At 38.0% G+C, this 20,045-nt stretch overlaps 1 protein-coding gene across 1 annotated transcript in view; it reads left to right on the top strand.

Annotated features, from left to right (window-relative positions):
* Positions 1 to 19,376, top strand: part of ptgir (prostaglandin I2 receptor) — a gene marked incomplete at both ends in the record, with an annotated part of 32,209 nt that extends 12,833 nt beyond the window's left edge. The window contains one exon of the mRNA XM_079245965.1: positions 19,140 to 19,376. Coding sequence (XP_079102091.1) covers positions 19,140 to 19,376 — 237 coding nt within the window. The remainder of the gene's footprint in view (positions 1 to 19,139) is intronic.
* Positions 19,377 to 20,045: the final 669 nt, after the last annotated feature.

The raw sequence follows: 20,045 nt of genomic DNA, 5'->3' as shown, positions 1-20,045 counted from the left end.
ATATCAGGAAAGTCTGATGTGATTTATTGTAAGAAATCCATAAACCACATTCAGCCATTAATTCTTGCCTTCCCTGCACACCAAAACAAACTTCTCAGCATATGTTTCTGGAAAGCTTTTTTTTTTTTGTAACTGGATATACCTCTGAGAAAAGTGTTTTCCTGTCTGAAAAAAGGGCTCTGCCTGCAGTTTGAATGAGTTAGCAGGGGGGGCCACACTGATAAAGGTTGTCAGACAGGAAAAGCACTAGATTATGCACAGGTTTTTTTTTTCCCTTTTCTTTTTTACTTTTATAGAATAAAAAAAACAAAAAAAAACAAAACAATTAATTTCTATGTTCTTTGGCTCACATATATGAATAATGCTTGTAGACTCACTGATTTACAGATAGAGTTTCATAGTATTACTAAGTGGCTGTTGGTCACGCACTGCATTTCTGAGGTGTGGTTGTTTCTTGTGGTAAAGCAGGATATTTTCTTCTGTTTTTTAAAAAAAATGTGTTGCAGATGGAGAAGTGGTAAAGCAAAATCGAATGCTTCTCAGAAAAGATGCATCTGTCTTTGATGTGTGGTTAAGATTGCGTTTTACGTTGAAGAGTGTTGGCTGCTAATATCCGTCCTGGTTAGTGTTACCTGACGACATGTCTACGGCTTGCCACAGACAAGTTTTAAATCTGGGATGAGTTTAGTCCCTTCACATTAAACCTTTAAGTTGTTTTGAGGCTTGATATAATGGTCCTTTATGGTTCGACATATCTACAAATATATCGCCAGCAACTGATTTAGCTTTTATACACTTATTTCCTCTTTTAATGTGACTATGGGAAGCACAAAGCAGCCTGGAGGCCATATGTTTGTGTCGATCCCTAGATCAATACAGTGTTGCTCTAATATCACAGCCTAATGGCAAGACTGGTTGCTTTAGCTCTACCCACCCCCCTCTGCCCCACCATGATTATACTTCCAAACAATGAATTTGGAATCATGTTTTTTTTTTTTTTTTTTTTTTGTTTGTGTTGATTTTTGTTGTTTTTTAAAGGTGATTTAACAGCTATAATCCTAAGAAGCAGTGATAATTTTGTTTGATTGTAAAAGGTTTTGTTTACTGTAAATAACCGCATCCGAGTCAGGTAAGGTAAGATGCCAGGATGTGGAAACATCCCTCAAACTCCTCCACAAGCTACGTTTCACCACACCGATTGGAAGGTATTATGTGGATAATAATAGCAGCTGTAATGGGGTTTGTGCTACACTCAACATGTAACAAACAGGGACCTTTTAGAGAGCTGCTGCTGTAACCCAACACTTCTGTTATAGTCATCTTGAAGACGTTTTCCAGTTCAGAAACCTGATCTAGAAAATATTCTGTATGTCAAAGTCTGTGCTAAATTTCAATGGACTTTGAAAAAAACGTGAAAGGAATGAAGACTTGCAGATGTTCAGAATTAACACAGTTTGACTCGTAGTTTAAGGTCAGATCATGCTTTTTTTTTTCTTTTTTTTTTTAAAGTCAGCAACATTTTTGTGTTTGTGTCACAGCAGGGAGAATACATTCCTGAGATGTTTGGCTTTGCTTGTTAGCCCCAACTCTACCTTTCACCATGAACTTCTTTGGGGAGCCAAAATGTGTTTTTGCCTCCTTGGTCAGTTACTTTTTCTGACTTGGTGCTGCCATTATATGAGACTGGATCCGTAACATTTGATTAGGCATTTATGAACCACAAGTACGTAAGCTAGAAATAAGATTTGCATAATCTTCTAAAGCATGTTGACTTATACCTGTCGTCTTTTGTGAAGGAATGTAAGCACAATGTTAGAAATCACCTCAAGACTGAGTTTGATCATTAATCTAAGAACATCTTCAAACATGTGGCATTTATTCTGCAAGCGTAATGGAGCAGAATTCATTTTTGTTCTTCCTCATAAAATGTAAAAATTTCTTATGCAGAAATGTTACATTGTGTGTTTTTATTAATCTGATATAATACAGGTATGACTATGATCTGCACCAGCACAGGCTCCTCCTTAGCGGTTTTACCCCATACAGAGATAGCCTAAGTTTCATAAGTCGTTTTAGGTCCAAAAACTGAAGACACAACAAATTTCTCAAACCAAAGCACACTGCTTTAGTTTGCCATTGGCTCATGCAACCATGAGCTGAACATTTGCAGGAGATGTAGCCAGATGCAGCCAAAACATTTATTTCTGTGAACATCTGCGCTCATGCTTTGCTAATGTGTTTAACTGTCTTCCCAGCACATCTTCCTTCAATACCCTACAAAAGCTACCTTAACCTAACTTGCAACCTTTAAATTTAGAGTGAAATACTCGAGTATTGTTAAAACGTCTGAGTGTTTGTGAAGAATTGTAAAATTCTTGAAACTGTTTTTAAACTGGAGCTATCAAATAAAAAGTACCGTAAAATGAAAAAAAACAAAAAAACAACGGACAATCGCAAGAGCGCAGTACGTTCTGTGATTTTCATTAAAAAAAAAAAAAAAAATGATAATACCAAATCAATTCCAACAACTCTGAGCAAGCTGGGCCAGAGGAATGGCTGCTGGGAAGAAGATGAGTAACAGCAAGCCTCTTTGACATGTTTATGGTCACAGGGCAACATGCCTCCATGAGTCAGTGCAGCATCTCATAAAGCTGAGTGTTGAAGAGCGCACAAAACACATTGACACGAGGTTAAAGGTGGAAAAAAAAAAACTTCATGAACTGATAAATGGAAAATGAAAGAACTAGTTATTAAAAACACACAAGCACCAGGTTCAGATGAAATTCTGCATCATAATATTCAGAAAAATTGTCTGTTTTCCTTTTAACTCGAAAAGCCACAGCTAAATCACCATTATAATAGTTTCTAAGACAATCAGGAATCCTCGAGTCCTTCAACATGCCCAGTCACATCCCAATACTTGAAAATATGCTAAAAGACACAATAGTAGGACATAACAGACACTCCCTAATTTAGCTGGATCCAGATCAAGTCAATTAGAACAAAACATGCAAAGCCCAAACGGACAGAAAATGGCTGTCATGCGTGTTAGAGGAGAACATAAAGTCATAGAATGTTATGGTTGATGGAGTTGCAATTACTGATAGTCACTTTGAGCAAAACTCTTCATAAACAGGTTGAGTATGCTGCAGGTTTATAGATGTGTAGAATTAGTGCTGTGGAAATTTACTGGTAATAACACAGGTGGCATCTTCGAGGAAATAAAGGGGGAAATATTTCTTCTCTTAAAGCCATCAGAATCCAAAACAATATTAAAACGGCCATCAGTTTTTTGCAAGTTTGGCAATAAAAAGTAAACAAAACAAGCAAAACAATCACATAACTTTGTCAGCAATCATTAATTCAAGGTGTTTGATGAACAGTCAAAGAGTCTGAAGAACTCCTGGTGTAAATTCCTGCTTCCACAGAATGAGACAAGTTGTTTTATTCGTGTGGTTTTCTTTAACATCCCCATCAGATCAGCTGATAAACAGAAGAGTAGCTGATGTAGACTCACGACTTCTGCATCTTCCAGGAGCCTCCTTTGTCATTGCATTTAAGGGATTGGAAGCTTCTCAGGATACACACATGGTCCAACAGCTTTGTGTCCCAAATGGTTTTTGTGCTCCAGGTGTTGTTGGGATTTTCCGCCCCGTTCAGGCAACAAAGAAAAGATGATGCTCTGCAATCAGCAGCTTGCTTTGTGAAAGGAACAATCGTTTTGTTTTCATGGTGCATGGATGCTCAGACCTGAATGGATGTGTGTGCTTTTATGTACTTGCACACATTGACTCCTATTTCACCAGAAAAAAAGCTGCAAACTTGCTAAAGTTGTTTGTTTTGTCTGAGTTTTCTCATATTTCACATGTTATAAACTGAGGCCACCCATGCTCTGAGTCAGGTTTAATGTATCAATAATCTGGTTTGAATGATGAAAAAAATCAACCAAGGTTTTTGATTCTGAATATGAGTGTGTTGATGTACAAAGAGAGGTTTTGGCATTCGATGAACAATCACAGTTTTGGATGATTTATTCTTCTCAGTGAATCAAACAGAATAAGAGACTTTTTCTGTTCAGGCCCTGATGCTTTATAGAAGTTGCCGTGGTAACATACTGAGAGAAAAATTAGCTTCAAAACCCTGAAAACGCAAAGCTAGTTTCCTGACTAAACCACTAATTCTGCCTCCCAGTTCAGGCCTGGTGACTGCGGTGTCAGCTCCTCAGTCAATTAGATTCATCTCGTGTAAAAATGAAAGCAGTTACTGGAGTTTGAACTCATGTCAACCATTTCCTGTAAAAGGCATCTTACTCTGCCATCAGAATGAGCTCCTTCTACTTCTAGGCAGACAACTGAACCCATTTCTGTCTTTTGCTACATTCTGCAAACAAAAGGGAAGTCATGAAAAGCATATATGATTTTTAAAAAGTTAAGTTGCCACATAACTATTCTGCCTTACCTACTTATAGGTAAATATTTACATTTCAGCAGCTTAATTGTGCAGTAATTCCCGTATATGATTAATATCTGTAATAATGGAATGATTGTAGAAATGTTTGTGAACAGATGGTTGTTACTGTGAAAATGACTTAATGGACAAAAACATATAAGGAGGGGGAGTATTTCATTTATTACTGATGGGTTTTTTTTTGTATGTAATCAGACATTGGCACTTTATTTTACAGTTGTTTGGACAGCTACCTTTTCCCTATAGAGTCATTACTTCTATAACCGTCATATATATAACAGTGTATTGCACTGCTAAATAATAATACCTTATTGATTTTGGCACATTGTATTTGTTGTTGGTCTATTATTTTCATTTTTTCACTATATGAAGAGCCATTAACTCAGATTAAATCAATAACTGCCTCCAGAGTCATTTGCTTAGTTACTCGTGCTCTGTGTAAGTGGCTAGCTATCATTTATGACGCTATTACTACTGTAGTTAGGCCTAGTTTCCTCTTTCAATCAGATATTAACTTTACTACATTTCAGACAAACTTATGTAATTTCTGCTAATTACATTTACTTATGTAAATGTAATTTCTTTAAACACCACTCTGTAATTTTTATCTTTGGTTGTCCATGTGAGAAATACCAGTCACACAATTTGTTTTTCAAATTGAACAAGTTTTTTACAGCATTGTTAAAGTCAGTTCTATTGTAATATGACATTTAGATACATAACTGGACGTGTGATGCATATTCAGATATGTATACTAACACACCCAACAATATTTTGCCTTCTGATTATTATAGAATATTGAATAATGTAAATAAAGAAGAGCAAGATGAATGGTGGGAACTTTCATGAAGTAAAGATGTTAATTAGATTCTGATTAAGAAAAACTTGTTAAATTAATCTGAATCTCCTAATATCGAAATACTTGTTGCCCTGTGTACATTTCGTTCAATCAGGTCATTTTTTTTTCCAACAAAAGGAAGTAGCCAAGGATGCAATCTAAAGGAATTTTTTTGTTCATTTTTCTAATCTAACGGGTTATGTTTATTTATTTTCTCTACAATAATTTTACTCTTTCCGCCCATTCTGCACACTGATGTTGGTAACAGAAATTCTTTTTTCTGAATTATTTTATTTAATTTTTTTAAAAGACTATAAAACTCTTCATCTTTTTCGACGACACAGTGACATCTGTAATGTGTACTTCTACAGCTGCTGCTACCCGGCAGCGTCCCAAGGTTGAGAAACCACACTATAAAACTTTTACAACGGGACGCAACGTGACATTTCGCTTCGCGGTGTAATAAGTAACTGCTTGTTTTTAACACGCAAAGTCTCTGACTTAGCAAAAAAATGCAAGAAGATTAAAAGAGAGAAAGGGACAGAACAAGATCGCTGGCTGAAGAGCTAACGGGGAGGATTTCAATTCAAAACAGATTATCTGCAGCTAAATTTCATATTTATTTAGCTATTTGAGATGCATCTTCAAAGTAAGAGTCTGTGGATGGTAAATGAATAAAAGTCAGATTAAATAATAGAATGTGCCACCCTACTTCATGGTTTTTATATTAGATTTTTGATGTTACTGCTAGTATCATTGGTTTACTGCATTTTACTTGATTTAATTTTATATTCATTGTTTTCTACAATAATTATTAGTTGCAAGAATTTATCAGTATCGCTTAAATAGTGATAATAGTTTCTGACTCTTTGTAGTTTGAGTGTTAATGTTTGTTTTGGTCTCCTTGTGGGTTTTTGTCAGCACTGGGAATGACTGCTGTGGAAATTTGTGCTCTTACACACTCCTTGTGGAATATCCTTGGTAAAGTTCAGAGCTGCAGGGCATGTGGAAAAATGTCTATGCATTGGTGTCACTAGTTGTATGCATGAGTTTTAATGGACTTTGTCTGGAATTGGTTTTTAAAAAGTCCAGAGACATCTGCAAATTTTCTTGTATAGTTATTTACTGTCCTCACCAACACATTGCTTTGAGCTCTCTGTGTTTGTCTTTTTGATTTCCCAGCAGTATCAGCAGTTATTTTTCTGTCCATCAGCTGCTTCACAGTTCACAGTCTTGCATCAAGTGTGCACCACACCCAAGTCTGTAGTTTCTCAACAACAGGGCTGGGACCCTTTTTCGGAGCCACTTTTAAGCTGTCAGCAAGGTCACATGACAAGCAAAGTGTTGTAAATGATATTTGGGTAAATGCTGAAATCAGCTTTCTTTTTTCATTGTTTAAAAGTTTTTAAAAAATGACCGTTTGATTTGTAATAAAAAGATGACTGGATCAATACTGTAGGTTTCCTTTGTTTTATGTTAATAAAAATGAACTTACAGCATAAGGATGTGGACCAAGTTAAGTTACCCTGCCTTTCACCCAATGGTTACTGGGATAGGCACCAGATTCCTGCAACCTGTTTAAAGTGCCTTGAAATGACTTGCTGTATAAATAATTTGAACTCAACTAAAATAAACTGCACTCAACAAGCTCAACGTAGTACAATGGTATGAATGATACCTATAAAAGGGATATTCTGTGATTTAAAAATGCCCATTATTTCTCATTCAGGCATCATTTTTATTTGTCTATAACCTTTTCTTGGCTCTTTTGGCTTTTGAAAGCACTCCAAAAAGTACAACACATTAAGATTTAAAGGCTAAACTGTAGCTATGCTCTGGGTAAGCAAACATATTTTAAAAACGAGTTTGGTTATGCAACGTTGGACTTTTTCACTGCGAGTTCATTACAGACAAAAAAAGAAAAAAAATAGCTGTTTGGCTGGTGTGTTGCTGTTGGCGTTTGCATCTGCTTCTTATATCTATACATATGTGAATTTTCCCCATGTGCCTCATGTTTCCTTCCCATGCGATGGTTATAAACGTACCTGTACATGGTTGTCATTTTCTGTGGTGGCTCAAAGATAGACGTGCACACTGTTCAGAATGCACCTTATCTTTTACAGAAGTTGCTTTCTGACCGCAGAAAATTTCTTTTCTTTTTTTTTTTTTTTTTGGCAACAGCCAGAGGACGTCTCCCTTTATTTCTTGTAACTGTGGTTGATATATGTTCTAGAATATGCACTCACCCAGCATGAGATGTCAAAATCTACCTTACTGCTCTTCAGAGATTTGTTGACAAAGGTGCAACACCAGAGTTCACCATTACAAAAACTGGCTAACCTCAATAAATTCTGCTTTAAAAAGCTCAACCTTAGCCTGTAAAAGACAAAAACAAAACAAAAACAATGGGCTTATGGTTAAAATGGGGCATAAGTTTTATTTATCACCACACCAAAAAGACACATAGCAGCCTAACTATGAGGCATCATCACACATCTGGCTCAAATGAATGAGTCATTAGGAGCAATTAAGTGTAATCCATATATTTTGGTTCAGGCTCTGGTCATCTCATGCATGGATTACTGCAATTCCCTACTGGCAGGTCTGCCTGCGTGCTCTATTAAACCTCTGCAGATAATCCAGAACGCCGCAGCGCATCTGGTTTTCAACCAACCCAAACAAGCTCATGTCACTCCACTGCTAATCGCACTTCACTGGCTTCCAGTCGCAGCACGCATCAAATTTAAAGCTTTGCTTCTGGCTTACGAAACAATAACTCAAACGGCTCCCATCTACCTTCACTCCCTAATCAAGACCTACACTCTCTCTCGACAGCTACGTTCCACCAGTAAAAAAAAAACGCCTCATGATACAACCAATACGTGGGACTAAATCACTAGCCAGACTCTTTACCTCTGTTGTGCCACGATGGTGGAATGATCTCCCGAACTCTGTCCGCTCTGCAGAGTCCCTGTCTACTTTTTAAGAGCAAGCTGAAGACTCAGCTCCTCAAGGAGCACTTCCACATTTAGTTTAGCTATATTTGTCGGAAAGTTGGAGAACTTAGTTCTTTGCAACAAACATTATTGTATTAATTCTTTGTATTTTAACATAGGTGATATTATTGGGGTGGGAAGGGAGAAAAAAAAAAAAAAAAAAAGAAAGCCTGTAGCACTTGATGTAAGGACCTTCATCCAAGTGGACAGTCTACTAGCACCTTCCTACGATGTCCTCTACGGTTTGATTTTGTGCTTATGTTGTTCTCACTCATATGTTAGTCGCTTTGGATAAAAGCGTCTGCTAAATCACTGTAGAATAGAATAGAATAGAATAGAATAGAATAGAATAGAATAATCCCTATATTTTTACTCAATCTATTACACAACATAGATATGCATGTGGAACAGATGTGTCGGAGGTCAAAACAAATAAATGTATGTGTTTCAACCACCTTAACCTTTTTCAGAGTAACAGAAGCTAATTTTAACAGTTATACGCAGCTTACGAGACTCATAATGAGAATCTTAAGTGAGAAAAAAGTCACTTAGGACACATTCACATCAGCCTTTTTAATTCCAATTCTGGTCCTTTTGCTTGGAAAGTCTGCTTCGTTTGGGCAAATGTAAATGCGCAAATTGAATTCTGATTCGGATGAAGCGGACTCGGTCCGCCTACAAAAGCAGTTTTTGGTGCATTTAAAGCAGACTACATACAGGAAGTGGACCACAAAGTCACAAAAAAGTCTCTTCCTGCATTTGGCGTAGTATTGCATTGTGGGTAAACGCTACCATGACAAACGCACATGAATCTCTAGAAATGGCTCATGGTCAAACGTGGAGCGATAACGAAGTAAAAGCAGATACATGGTCAGAAGAAGATATATCACAGCTACGAATATTCTGAGTTTTCTTCTTCACACGAGTCTTGTCTTCTCTTTTGCTAAATACGATTACAGTGCCACCTTTGGTGGGAATGGAGATATATTATTCTGATGGTTTGGCTCGTTTGACCAAAGTTCAGCATGAACGCAATCTCAGTCCGCACGAATACACCCCCCCACAACTGAGCCAGTCCCCAATCGGACCAAGTCTAGCGGATTATCTTGATGTGAAAGCACCCTTACAGTTTGTTACTTCTTCCACTACTGACAATAAAGATATGTTTCTAATTTGCAATTTGTAATTATAACAAATGAAAAGTGTTTGATGTGACGACTCAGACAAGTTCTGAACTCAGCAATGTTACAATCAATGTCATCAATCCATGTCACTGCTTATATTTGTGTACATAGTAAATACAGAAGTCCAGCAGTCACAGTCTCCTATCTGTTTACTTCTAATTATTTGCTCATAAAAACTCCATCTCTTACATAATATGCAAAGAGTTTCATACACTCCAGCATGGCTTAATTTATTCAGCTATATAGCCAACTTTTTGTTGGCTCCAAGCTGGTTTGAAACAGCTGGATAGAACCATCCCAACCCATCCTCTGTGCCAACTTAATAATCACCGCTTCCTGGAAATGTATGTACAGAAAGAACAACATGACACGTTTCATACTCCACCTAAGATTCCATGTCAGGAGAAATATGAGCTAATAAAACTTGTCAGAGACACTGCAGTGAAATACAACACCCTCTCATCAAACAAATCATAAGGCAAAATGTGGTGATCCTCGGCTGAGGTGCTGAAAACACATGAAAAGGGAAGCAGTTGACACCCTGATTCAATAAAACTGTGATATGGAAAAATAGACGCTCCCTCAAGAAATGCAGCAATTGTTCTGATTGCATCATATTAATTCAAACTGTCGCTCATCTGTTCTTTGAAAGATTAAAAAAGGAGTCATTGTGTACAGCAAGATCTCTCCCATGTGGTTTCACACACAGCATTAGCAAACTCATTGTGTAACAGAGATTTGAAAAAAGGAAGTAAATTTAATTTCACTACTATCATATTTATTCTGCGTATTGCTTAAAGTGCAGCTGGCATCAGTTAGATGATGATTCAGGTTATTAGAAAAACATGAGAGGACTGTGTGTCCATGTGATGGCTTGGTTGGGTGTTCACTTTTCTGTCATGAGTGATTTTTTAAAAATGCATTCATTTATTATTTTCAGGATGAAACATCCTGAATGCCCTTTGTGATTCTTCCAAAATCTTTATATTAAGAACATTAAATGACTCCTTCCTTCAAAGGGAGTTGGTCCAAGGGGACACTAGGGACTGAACAAAAGTAACGAGATAATTGCAAACAGGCAGCAGGGAGGGTTTTGTGGTTTGACATATTGGGTACCAATCAAAACTGAGCTATGTTTATAATTATGTGATGGGAAGAAGTTTTCTATCACTCCCCTCTGCTCCCAAGAGCTTCTGTGCTGTCCTAAAAATATATTCCAAGCCATTCCCTCGATAAGGGACGCTCAAGTTCGGTCCTCAAAATCTATCCTGCAACTTTTAGATGCATCATTTCTCCAACATACCTGAATTTTTTCATTTATTTTCTATACTGCTCAGAACAGTTCAGGGTTGCATAGAAGCAAGAGTCCATCCCAGCAATTAGCTGGTGACAGGCAGGGTACACCTTGAACTGGTTGCCAGTCCATTGCAGAAAACTTGAACCAAATGGCTGAATTCACTCAACGGCATGTCTTTTAGTCCTGCAGAGGCCTGATAGTGAGCCATTCATTTGATTCAGGTATGTTGAAGATGTGATTCAAATAAAAGTTGCAGGATAGTAGATCTCCAGGACCAGACCTGGGCACACCTTCCCATGACCTGTTATTTTAAGTCATTTTATATTTATAAATATGTGGCAGTTATGAAATTGAGAACTTATTAGTTGGGTTTTCATCAGGTGCAAGGAAGCAGTTTATTTAAAAAAAAAAGAAAGAAGAAGAAATAAGCCCTTCTATCTTTATTAAAACAGCTTAATAGACAAAAAAGAAATAAACATCTATAACTAACAGTAATTTACATGAATAAACTGCAAAAGAAAATGGTGCAAAACAATACTGTGAGAAAAGAAGTGGTTTTTGAGTCCCAGAGTAAAATTTAGATCTGCAACTAATGCAGAAGCTGGTGTTACAGAGAAGTAGCACCAGCTTCTTCATTTGCATTTGCAAATAAGCCTTGTCATTTGAGATGATGCACGGAGAAGTCTTCCTGAATAAGTGCGGTTGTACATGTTGAAATGTCTTTCCTGTCCTCTCCACCCCAACCAGTCGAGGCAGATGGCTGCCCTCCCTGACCCGGGTTCTACCGGAGTTTTTTCCTTCCCACAGTCACTGCGTGCATGCTCAGGATGGGGGATTGGATTGAAGTCATGATTCGATGCTATCAGTTGGTTTCTATTATAGGATATGTATGAATTGGCTTGAAATGATGTGTATGTTGATTAGTGTATGTAAAGTGCCCTGTGACCACATGTGAACATGTGAAGTGGCGCTATACAAATAAAGCTGAATTGAATTGATTATGGTTGGAATCTGTACGCAGCCTGATCAGTTGCACCCGGCAGGTCATTGGAAAGAATGCAAGATTAAGGAACATCTGGTCTGGCTTCCCGTTTCAGACCTGCGTGCTTTTTTTCTTGTCTTTTCTTTTTTTTTCTTTTTTGTTATTGTATTTCAATTTACAGTCTGTGATAGAAAAATAAGTAACTGATTGCTAATAATCTAGAAATATAGTAGAAAACCAGAGAATGTTACGTACTGGATCAGAATTTGTAGGACTAAATACACATTAAGACAATATAGGGGATCGCTGAGTTGTGTTTTCTTGCCAAGAAAACCACAGTAACACAGATGTTATCACTGCCATGCAGCTCACACGCTGTGAGTGATAGATAAGCAGATGAGGAATAAAACAAAAACAAGAGCCATGTGCAACAGAACTATTTCAGGTGGATATAGCTCACTACCAGTGAAACATCCTGTTGTTGCAATCCTGTTTTTTATTATTAGTTGATTATTATTATTTACATTTGTCTTTAAGCGCTGATGTCAGAGTGCATCTTACATGTAAACAGTTCATCGTCAAGTAGCAGTTTTATCTCTGGAAACAAACTGCATTCACACAGCAACGTTTTCAACATGGCTTATTTCTTCACGTGTAACCACAAATATATCCACTTCATATTTGTCTTTCAATTGGAAATATGAGCTTTTTTTTTTTTTTGACAGTTGCTTCCACTTCTTGTTTGAGGTTGCTTTAGTTTTAGTTTTTCTTTTCGTCAGCAACTCCTTTTTCAGAGTTTGAGGGAACAGCAACTCCTGCAGGTCCTTGATGAAATGTTGACAAAGATTCAGTCCACAAAAAAACCTTTATGTCATATTTATCAAACAATTTAAAATTGAGGTGCGCCTCGATCAGCGAGGCAACGTGGATGTTTGAAGTGTGGTTACAAATGACAGTGGCTTTGTTGAATAGTTTTTACTTGAACTAAAACCCATTTTGTAGATTGCTGGTAAAAGGTCTAATAGCATAAGGAAGCTCACTGTAGCCTTCTTAAGAGAGGAAACTCACTAATGGACTTTCAGATAATGGTATTCCCCTGTTAAAACATCTACTGCCACTTCTCCTGTAACAGCACACATAAAATGCGACTCATTTTAGTGAACAGTTAAATCATATATAAACAAGATAAAGACTTAATTGAATCCCTGTGGACAATTTTATGTTACAAGAAATAAGCAAAAAATGTTCAACTGCTCTTTCCAGTGAATACTAATTCATCTGTATGATTTTCTGCATGTCTAATTTTAGAAACCTCCCTCTGAGGAACTAGCTGAAGGTGGTTGAAGCGGCAATGAAATCCCCTTATGTTTGACACAAACTAATAACCTTTGAAAGACACAATATGTTCGCATGTGATGACTTTTCATCGACACAATGACCTATATATATTTAATCTGTGTTCGACCATAAAGGTCTGGCAGAGGTGAAGTAAAGCTTTCATCAATAAGAAAAAAAGAGATTCGACTTAGAAGAAAAAAGGAAACATCAGTTTTCCTGATAACACTGTGTGACAGAAATGAAGGTATAACCATTGCATGCAGAGTGTGGTGTGGAAATGTTTTTTCCAAGCCAGTGTCAGTTTGTCAGCCACATCAAAGCTGCCAGTAACACAGGTTTTTTCCAGTTCAGAAACAACAGAAATAAACGTTGAGTCTCCCAGAAAGACCAGTAGAAAATTATGCATCCAAGCATTCATCTCCAGTAGACTGGATTACTGGAATGGTCTTTTTGCAAGACTTGCTAAGAAGAGCATTAAACATCTGCAACTCATCCAGATGCTGCTGCTGGAGCCTAAACGAGGACTAAGAGATCTGAACCCATCACACCAGTTTTAAAATCTTTACACTGGTTTCCAGTTAGTTACAGTATAGATTTTGAAACCAGGTGGATGGTTTAAAAATCCCAGGAGGTTTTACATATCCCAGAATACATCTGGGATATGTTCAGAGGATATAAACCAAGCAGAGCTCTTAGATCCAAAGACTCAGATCATCTAGTCCAGACCAGAGTCCAGACTAAACATGGAGAAGCAGCATTTAGCTGTTATGCTGCAAACATGGGGGAAAAAAACTGCTTGTGGGGAGGAAACTTTCACCAAATGTAGATACTGACATCTGCACAGTAACTTCTAACTCATCTTGCATTTAGTAATTATAATTTCATTTATTCATTCATTTTCTTAACCATTTAATCCAATTAAGGGTTGCGGGGAAGCTGGAGCCTATCCCAGCGGTCTTTGGCGAAAAGGCAGGGTACATCCTGGTCAGATCGCCAGTCCATCGCAGGGCCACTCATTATAATTTTTTTTTTTTTTTTATTTAACTGTGATTTTTGCCATCTATTGATGCCTTTACTGGGATGACTTTTAAACTGATTGAATGTCCAATCAGAATAAAAATCCATTGCATTCCACTGCTCATCTACTTGGCTTTCAAAGAAAGAATTTTTAATCAGATCAAGAGGGGTGGTTCATTACCCAATCAATAGGAAATGGATGGAAATAACCATGTTTAGGTGAGAGGGGTGAAGGGGGGGGCGGGGGGGGGGGGGGGGGGGGGGTAAATGAGATTGATGTCTCCTATAACAGAAGTTTTCATTAAATATGAAATAAATTTAGACTATCATTACTGAAGGATTTCTCTCCATTCTTACTCGCTGCTGTAAGCAGTCTTCTGCAAAGAGCATCTCAGCCTGTCTCCTCTCATTCCTGTGTAATGATCTTCCACTGAAACAGGATCAGGAAGAGAACGTTAGAAGAGTCCACAAGGACCGTGAGATAGAAAATAATGGGTAGTGAGGTGAAGACATCCATTATGCGGTCTGTTTCCTGAAAGATGCAGCCGTTATCAGCCTTAAATAGCATCTTGTATTTGCTGACAGGATGCACTCGCTTACCACAGACAAACTGGGTCCAGGTACATGAGCCTCCTCAGTTGTCAGGATGTTGAAGATCTGATTCAAAATCATTTACTAAAGTAACGGAACAGAAAGTTAATTATTTATGCTGAAAGAAAATAATCTGCAACTATTCTTACAAAGTTAAAAACCTGATTGCTGCAGCTTTGTTGTGATGTGTATTTTTTTTACTATTTTCCGTCACATTACTGATAAAATGGTGCATAAAATAACGAAAATAACTATCGATACATTAGATGAAAGTTGAAAACAGTTTAGTTGGTGCTGAAAATGACTGCTCCTGCCTTTTACTTACAGTTTTAGTTGTTTCAAAAATGTTTGTTTTGTGATCAGCACTTGGTTTCAGCTCATCTCTTAAATTGCTTTGCATATAAAACTGTGTAAAGCTGAGCAGCATTTACTGGCAAAGACTGAAAGGGATGTGAAATATCTTCATGACTGAAATAGCATTTCATTTTTCTTTGACTCTGCTCTGCTAAGTTGCTTTAGATGGTGATAGATGAATGTGTTTGCACGGATGCAACTTTCGGTATGTCTGCAGTGTACTGCATGCGCAAGGCTTGTCTTTTTTTTTTTTCTGGATTTATATTTCTATGTGCTTACTTGTAAGGAAATATTGGAAATAAAAGCTCTCTTCCCCTGCATTTCTGCTCTCCTCCTCGCAACCCCCTCAATTGTATACTGCCTCTGGTTTGCTTAAGAGTACACACTGATGCATTAATATGGTCCTGTTTTAGTAGCGCCTGACATGTCATCAGTTTTGGCCCTGCAGCCTGGAGTGCTTGGAGGGGACAGCTTATGATTTGTACGTCTCTCTGCAGGGTATAAGGCCTGCTGAGAGTACCATAAGAGGCATGGTGGCACGCAGGAGCAGACGCACAAGTGAGGGTGGTAACGCAAAATGAGACAACAATGGCAAAGATGATGCAGAGCATATGAGTTTGCGTGTCTATTTGAAATGTTTCTGGCAAGGCCGCATGATGAATTAAGTGGATAATGTAACTGCATTGAAATAAATCCTGACCAGTGAAAGCCCTGTTTCTTGGCTAAAAGTCAAGACGGTTAAATGACAGTTAATTTTTCTTATTTTCTGAAGCTTTTACAAAATCTACCGGATCCACTTTTCTGGAGTTTGCTGATATAAATTTGAACCCGACTGAACAAATTCATTTTGTGATGGTTCTCATCTTTTCCACTAAACACACCTGCTGATTATCAGTCACTCCTTACCTTGTATGAGCGTACCTTTGTACTCCCTTGGTTGCAGCATCCTTTTGCCAGATTGTTTGTTGGCTTCGCTCAAGAAAGAGCGAAGCCAACAAACAATCTGGCAAAAGGGGCATATCAGGGGTAAGAAAACCCCTGATAATGCACTACCACCAGAACTGTCTGCATTAGTCTTTTATGGAGAGCTTCTTAAGAGAGAACAAGGTAAATCTCTTCATGAAAGCAGGCTGCATCACATATAAAAATTCGGCATCATGACTTATAAACAAGCATGAGTGGTTATTTGTCTCTGTGTGTCCCCCATTGGTGGACTGGCGAGCTGTCCAGGGTGTGGCCTGCTTTTTGCCCAAAGACTGCTGGGATAGGCTCCAGCTTCCCCGCGACCCTTACTCAGACTAAGTGATTAAGATTATGAATGAATGGATGGATGGATTTATAAACAACAAGCAGAATGACTTTGAGGTGTTATTATTATGGAACCAATTCAGCCTGCTCACAATTGAGTGTTGGCTCACTGTTACCCATTTTTTTGACTATTCAGAGCATTGAAAATGGATGCATTTCATAAAAGGCAACTTAAGAAAATGAAAGAAAGTACACAACTTTAAATTGCAGAAATAGTTGTAATTACTAGATGCTGGCTGGTGGTCTTCTAATGCTACAGTTGTGCACGAGTACAGTGCCAGAAAACATTTCCTTGCAACCAGTTTAGACAGTTTATCAGTAAAATCTAACTTGATAACTCAGACATTTAGATTCTGAGCTGATTAGGTTAGCATTTAGTTTGAAGGAAGGAAGAAGCTAACACACAATTCAAGTCATGCATTTACAAGAAGCTGAAGCGAGACATGTATTGCATAACTGCATGGTTTAATTTAATTGTGAGTATGGTAAATGAAGGAAAAATATGTATCTGCTCTGTCACACAGCTTACACCTTAAAACACCTGTATTTAACAAGAAGCAATATGTAGCATTCTTTGATTTCTTGCTGAAAATTCAACAGCATCTGCATGTTCACTCCCCTTTCCACTGTAACTCATCTTGTCTACATCTGACATTTTTACCATGGCTAATTATTCAATAACCCCTGTTTCAGATCCAGTTGGCTCCTGCATTCACAGATGAATAATTTTTTAGTTGGGCAATGCTTTGCCTCAATGAAAGTTTTATTCAAACACAAAAATCCACCTTTTCTTTGGTAGTGTTGCAACCAAACTGTTTTTTTTTGGTTTTTTTTACCACATCCTCATTGATGGTAGAAATGATGATGCATCATGACTAAGCTCAAGATCTTTTAAACATAAATCACTTCCACTTTCCAGTTTTGTTTTGTTTTGTTTCTTTTTGCTCGTTCTTTAGAGTAAATCTTTCCTTTAAGTGAAGTTTTCCATAGATCAATACGTGAACAATCACCTCTTTGCAAGATTTTTCCAGTAAATGAGAGTGTAGAGGTCGTAGTCAGGTCTGTGTCTGATCCCTCCAGTAGTTTCATTTGTCCTGGCTCTGGACTCGCTGCCTCTGGCCTTTTGAACATTTTCTCCAGCTTATTAGTTTTCAGTCCAGGCCCTAGCAACAGGGAAACATTTACACCAATGTACAATGGCTCTCAATCAGCACTCGCCATTAATTAGACTACAGTTTGTTGGATATTTCACAGAGGAAATGGAGAATTGTTGATAGAGTAGAAGAGTGAGGTGACAAAGAAGCTTCCCGGGCCAGCTGCTCCTCTCTGCCTGGGATGAGTAAGCAGTCAGCTTCTGCTCTCTGCGCTGCCTCTCTGCAGTCTGTCATAGCATAAAGGTCATTGCAGGAAAATGTTGTGTTGCTGTGCTGTGTTGTGTGGGTCTGTATTCAGAACACCTCATGATTAGGAAACGTAAAGATGTGATCAGGCCATGCATATTCGCTTGCAACCAGATGTTGACAAAGATACTGCTGCGGTGTAATTGAACAATGTGTGGCAACTGGAGCTGGTAAAGAACATGCAGTTTTGTTTTCATCTAGTCAAAACCAAAGTGCTGGTAGCTCTAGTTTCTGTTAAAAAAGCTTGAATTCCATTTGATGTGGTTCTATCATGATGACAGAATACAGGATCTTGTGCAGTTTTTGGATTAGGTAGCAATTGTATTAGATAATGAAAGTAACACTAAAATGCTTTAAAGAAAAGCAAAAAGTCACCAAAGTCATTGTTATCAGGAAACAAAGGATACAAATGTATTTTCCCGATGTTGTTCCTGTAGAAATGTTTGAGCAACACATTATTGATCACTGGAGAGGAGTTTAAGAGCAGCAGGATTAATAAAGAGGAGAGAATGAGGACATGGAGACAAACCTGCTGCCTTGCACTTGTTTGCATTATTCCGAGGTCCAGGTGACAAACACTCGCTAGCCGAAAACTACAACAGCCATGTATAACACAGTGCAAATGAAGGCAAAACCCTGCCATTCAAAATGTGACTAACAGCGCCTCTGATTTTTGTGTTTGAGTTTGGAAAACAGAAAACATGCAATATCTTAAGACGGTTCTGAACATTTTTCAGAGTTGCTCTTTTGTGCATACATGTTTACATTGCAGAAACACTTTGGCTAGGACGACATATAGAACACTTTGCATGCAGAAAGTACAAGTATGACTGTCCATGATACAATTGGCTCATTCTTTGGTCATAAACAAGAAATATCCAGCTAGCAGAGTTCTTTGGGCTTTTGAAAAAGCTACTAATAAATATAAAGTCTGTTAAAAAAAAAAAAAAACTTAGCTCTTTTACTTAGCTGTAGTAGGAGTTTTTTATTATTTGCAACAACTGGTTAACATATGTAACCAGTATGTATTCTCCTGTTTGAATGTTGGAGTTCTTTATGCATCTGCCTCTCCAGTGTTTCACCGTTAGCCTTTATAACCACATATGCACAAACGCTGCCATCTTCCTTGTTAGACACTGAGCATATTGACATCGTTGTGTACATTACATCCACCCAACCATGTTTGTATTTGTATTATACCAATTCCCAGCCAAATATAGAATTACCCAGACTTTTTTCCTGGGAATTTGCATTATAAAGTCAAAGGCACAAATAAATAATAACTTGATTAAATCTTTCTCAGTTAATTTTTATTTTGCTGGAGAAATAGCTACGTCTGTATTTAACCATAACTTTTGTTTCTTCAGATTGCAGGCTTTATCAACGCCATTCATCCATTTTGTGACGAGGAGAACTTGAGAGCTTTTCGTTTCTACGCTTTCAATCCCATAGTGGATCCATGGGTTTTTATTATCTGCCGCAAGTCTGTGTTTCAACACCTGTGCTCTCTGCTGAGCTGCCGCTTCAGCAAAGGAGCTGTGAAGACAACTCCACACTGTGCTCTGTCTTTGCCTCTTGACAATACCATACAGCACAACCCCTAGACGTGACAGCTTCAAGGAACCAACATGAGTTATGGTTTATTTACATTCTGGGACTCCTGTAGGAACAAGTAGCAACATTTACTTTGTGGAAAAGGATTGGCACCGTTTGTACATAGAAATTATTGCAAGAACAAAACAGTTCTTTTTTTCACATGACTCTTAGGACCAAAAATCAACCTATATCTCCACAAATGAAGCCCTGTTTACACCACAGCGCAGAGACAGTGAAGTGCAAAAGTTTGGGTGCAATCTGAAATCTCGTTTACATGGTAACAAAGTTTTTGGCAGATAAAACTGCAAAGATTCTGCAACGGCCTCCATAGTGAAATTATCTTCCACGCAAAGCGAGCCCTGTTACTGTAAATTTGAACTGGAATTTTTGGCCGACGATGTTTTCCACATCGTCCTGCACTTCCACACTCAGACCCTGCTTTACCAGCAAAAAGCTTCATCTTATTTAGCTCATTTGCTCTTATTACACTAAAGCTGCAGCTGTGCCAGCAACATTTGTGCCATCAGCAAGGATACAGAAGCTACATGCAGCAGATAACTAGCAGTTGTTGCAATAAAATACAATGCTTCCGTTGTTGTGTTGTGTTTTCTGTTAACATATGAGAAAGCAGCACACACCTGGGTGTGTCGTTACAAAGTTTCACTGCCCTCTCGAGG

Source organism: Telmatherina bonti (genome assembly GCF_933228915.1).
Source record: "Telmatherina bonti genome assembly, chromosome: 9".
Taxonomy (NCBI): Eukaryota; Metazoa; Chordata; class Actinopteri; order Atheriniformes; family Telmatherinidae; genus Telmatherina; species Telmatherina bonti.
This window is presented reverse-complemented; position numbering and strand designations above follow the sequence as displayed.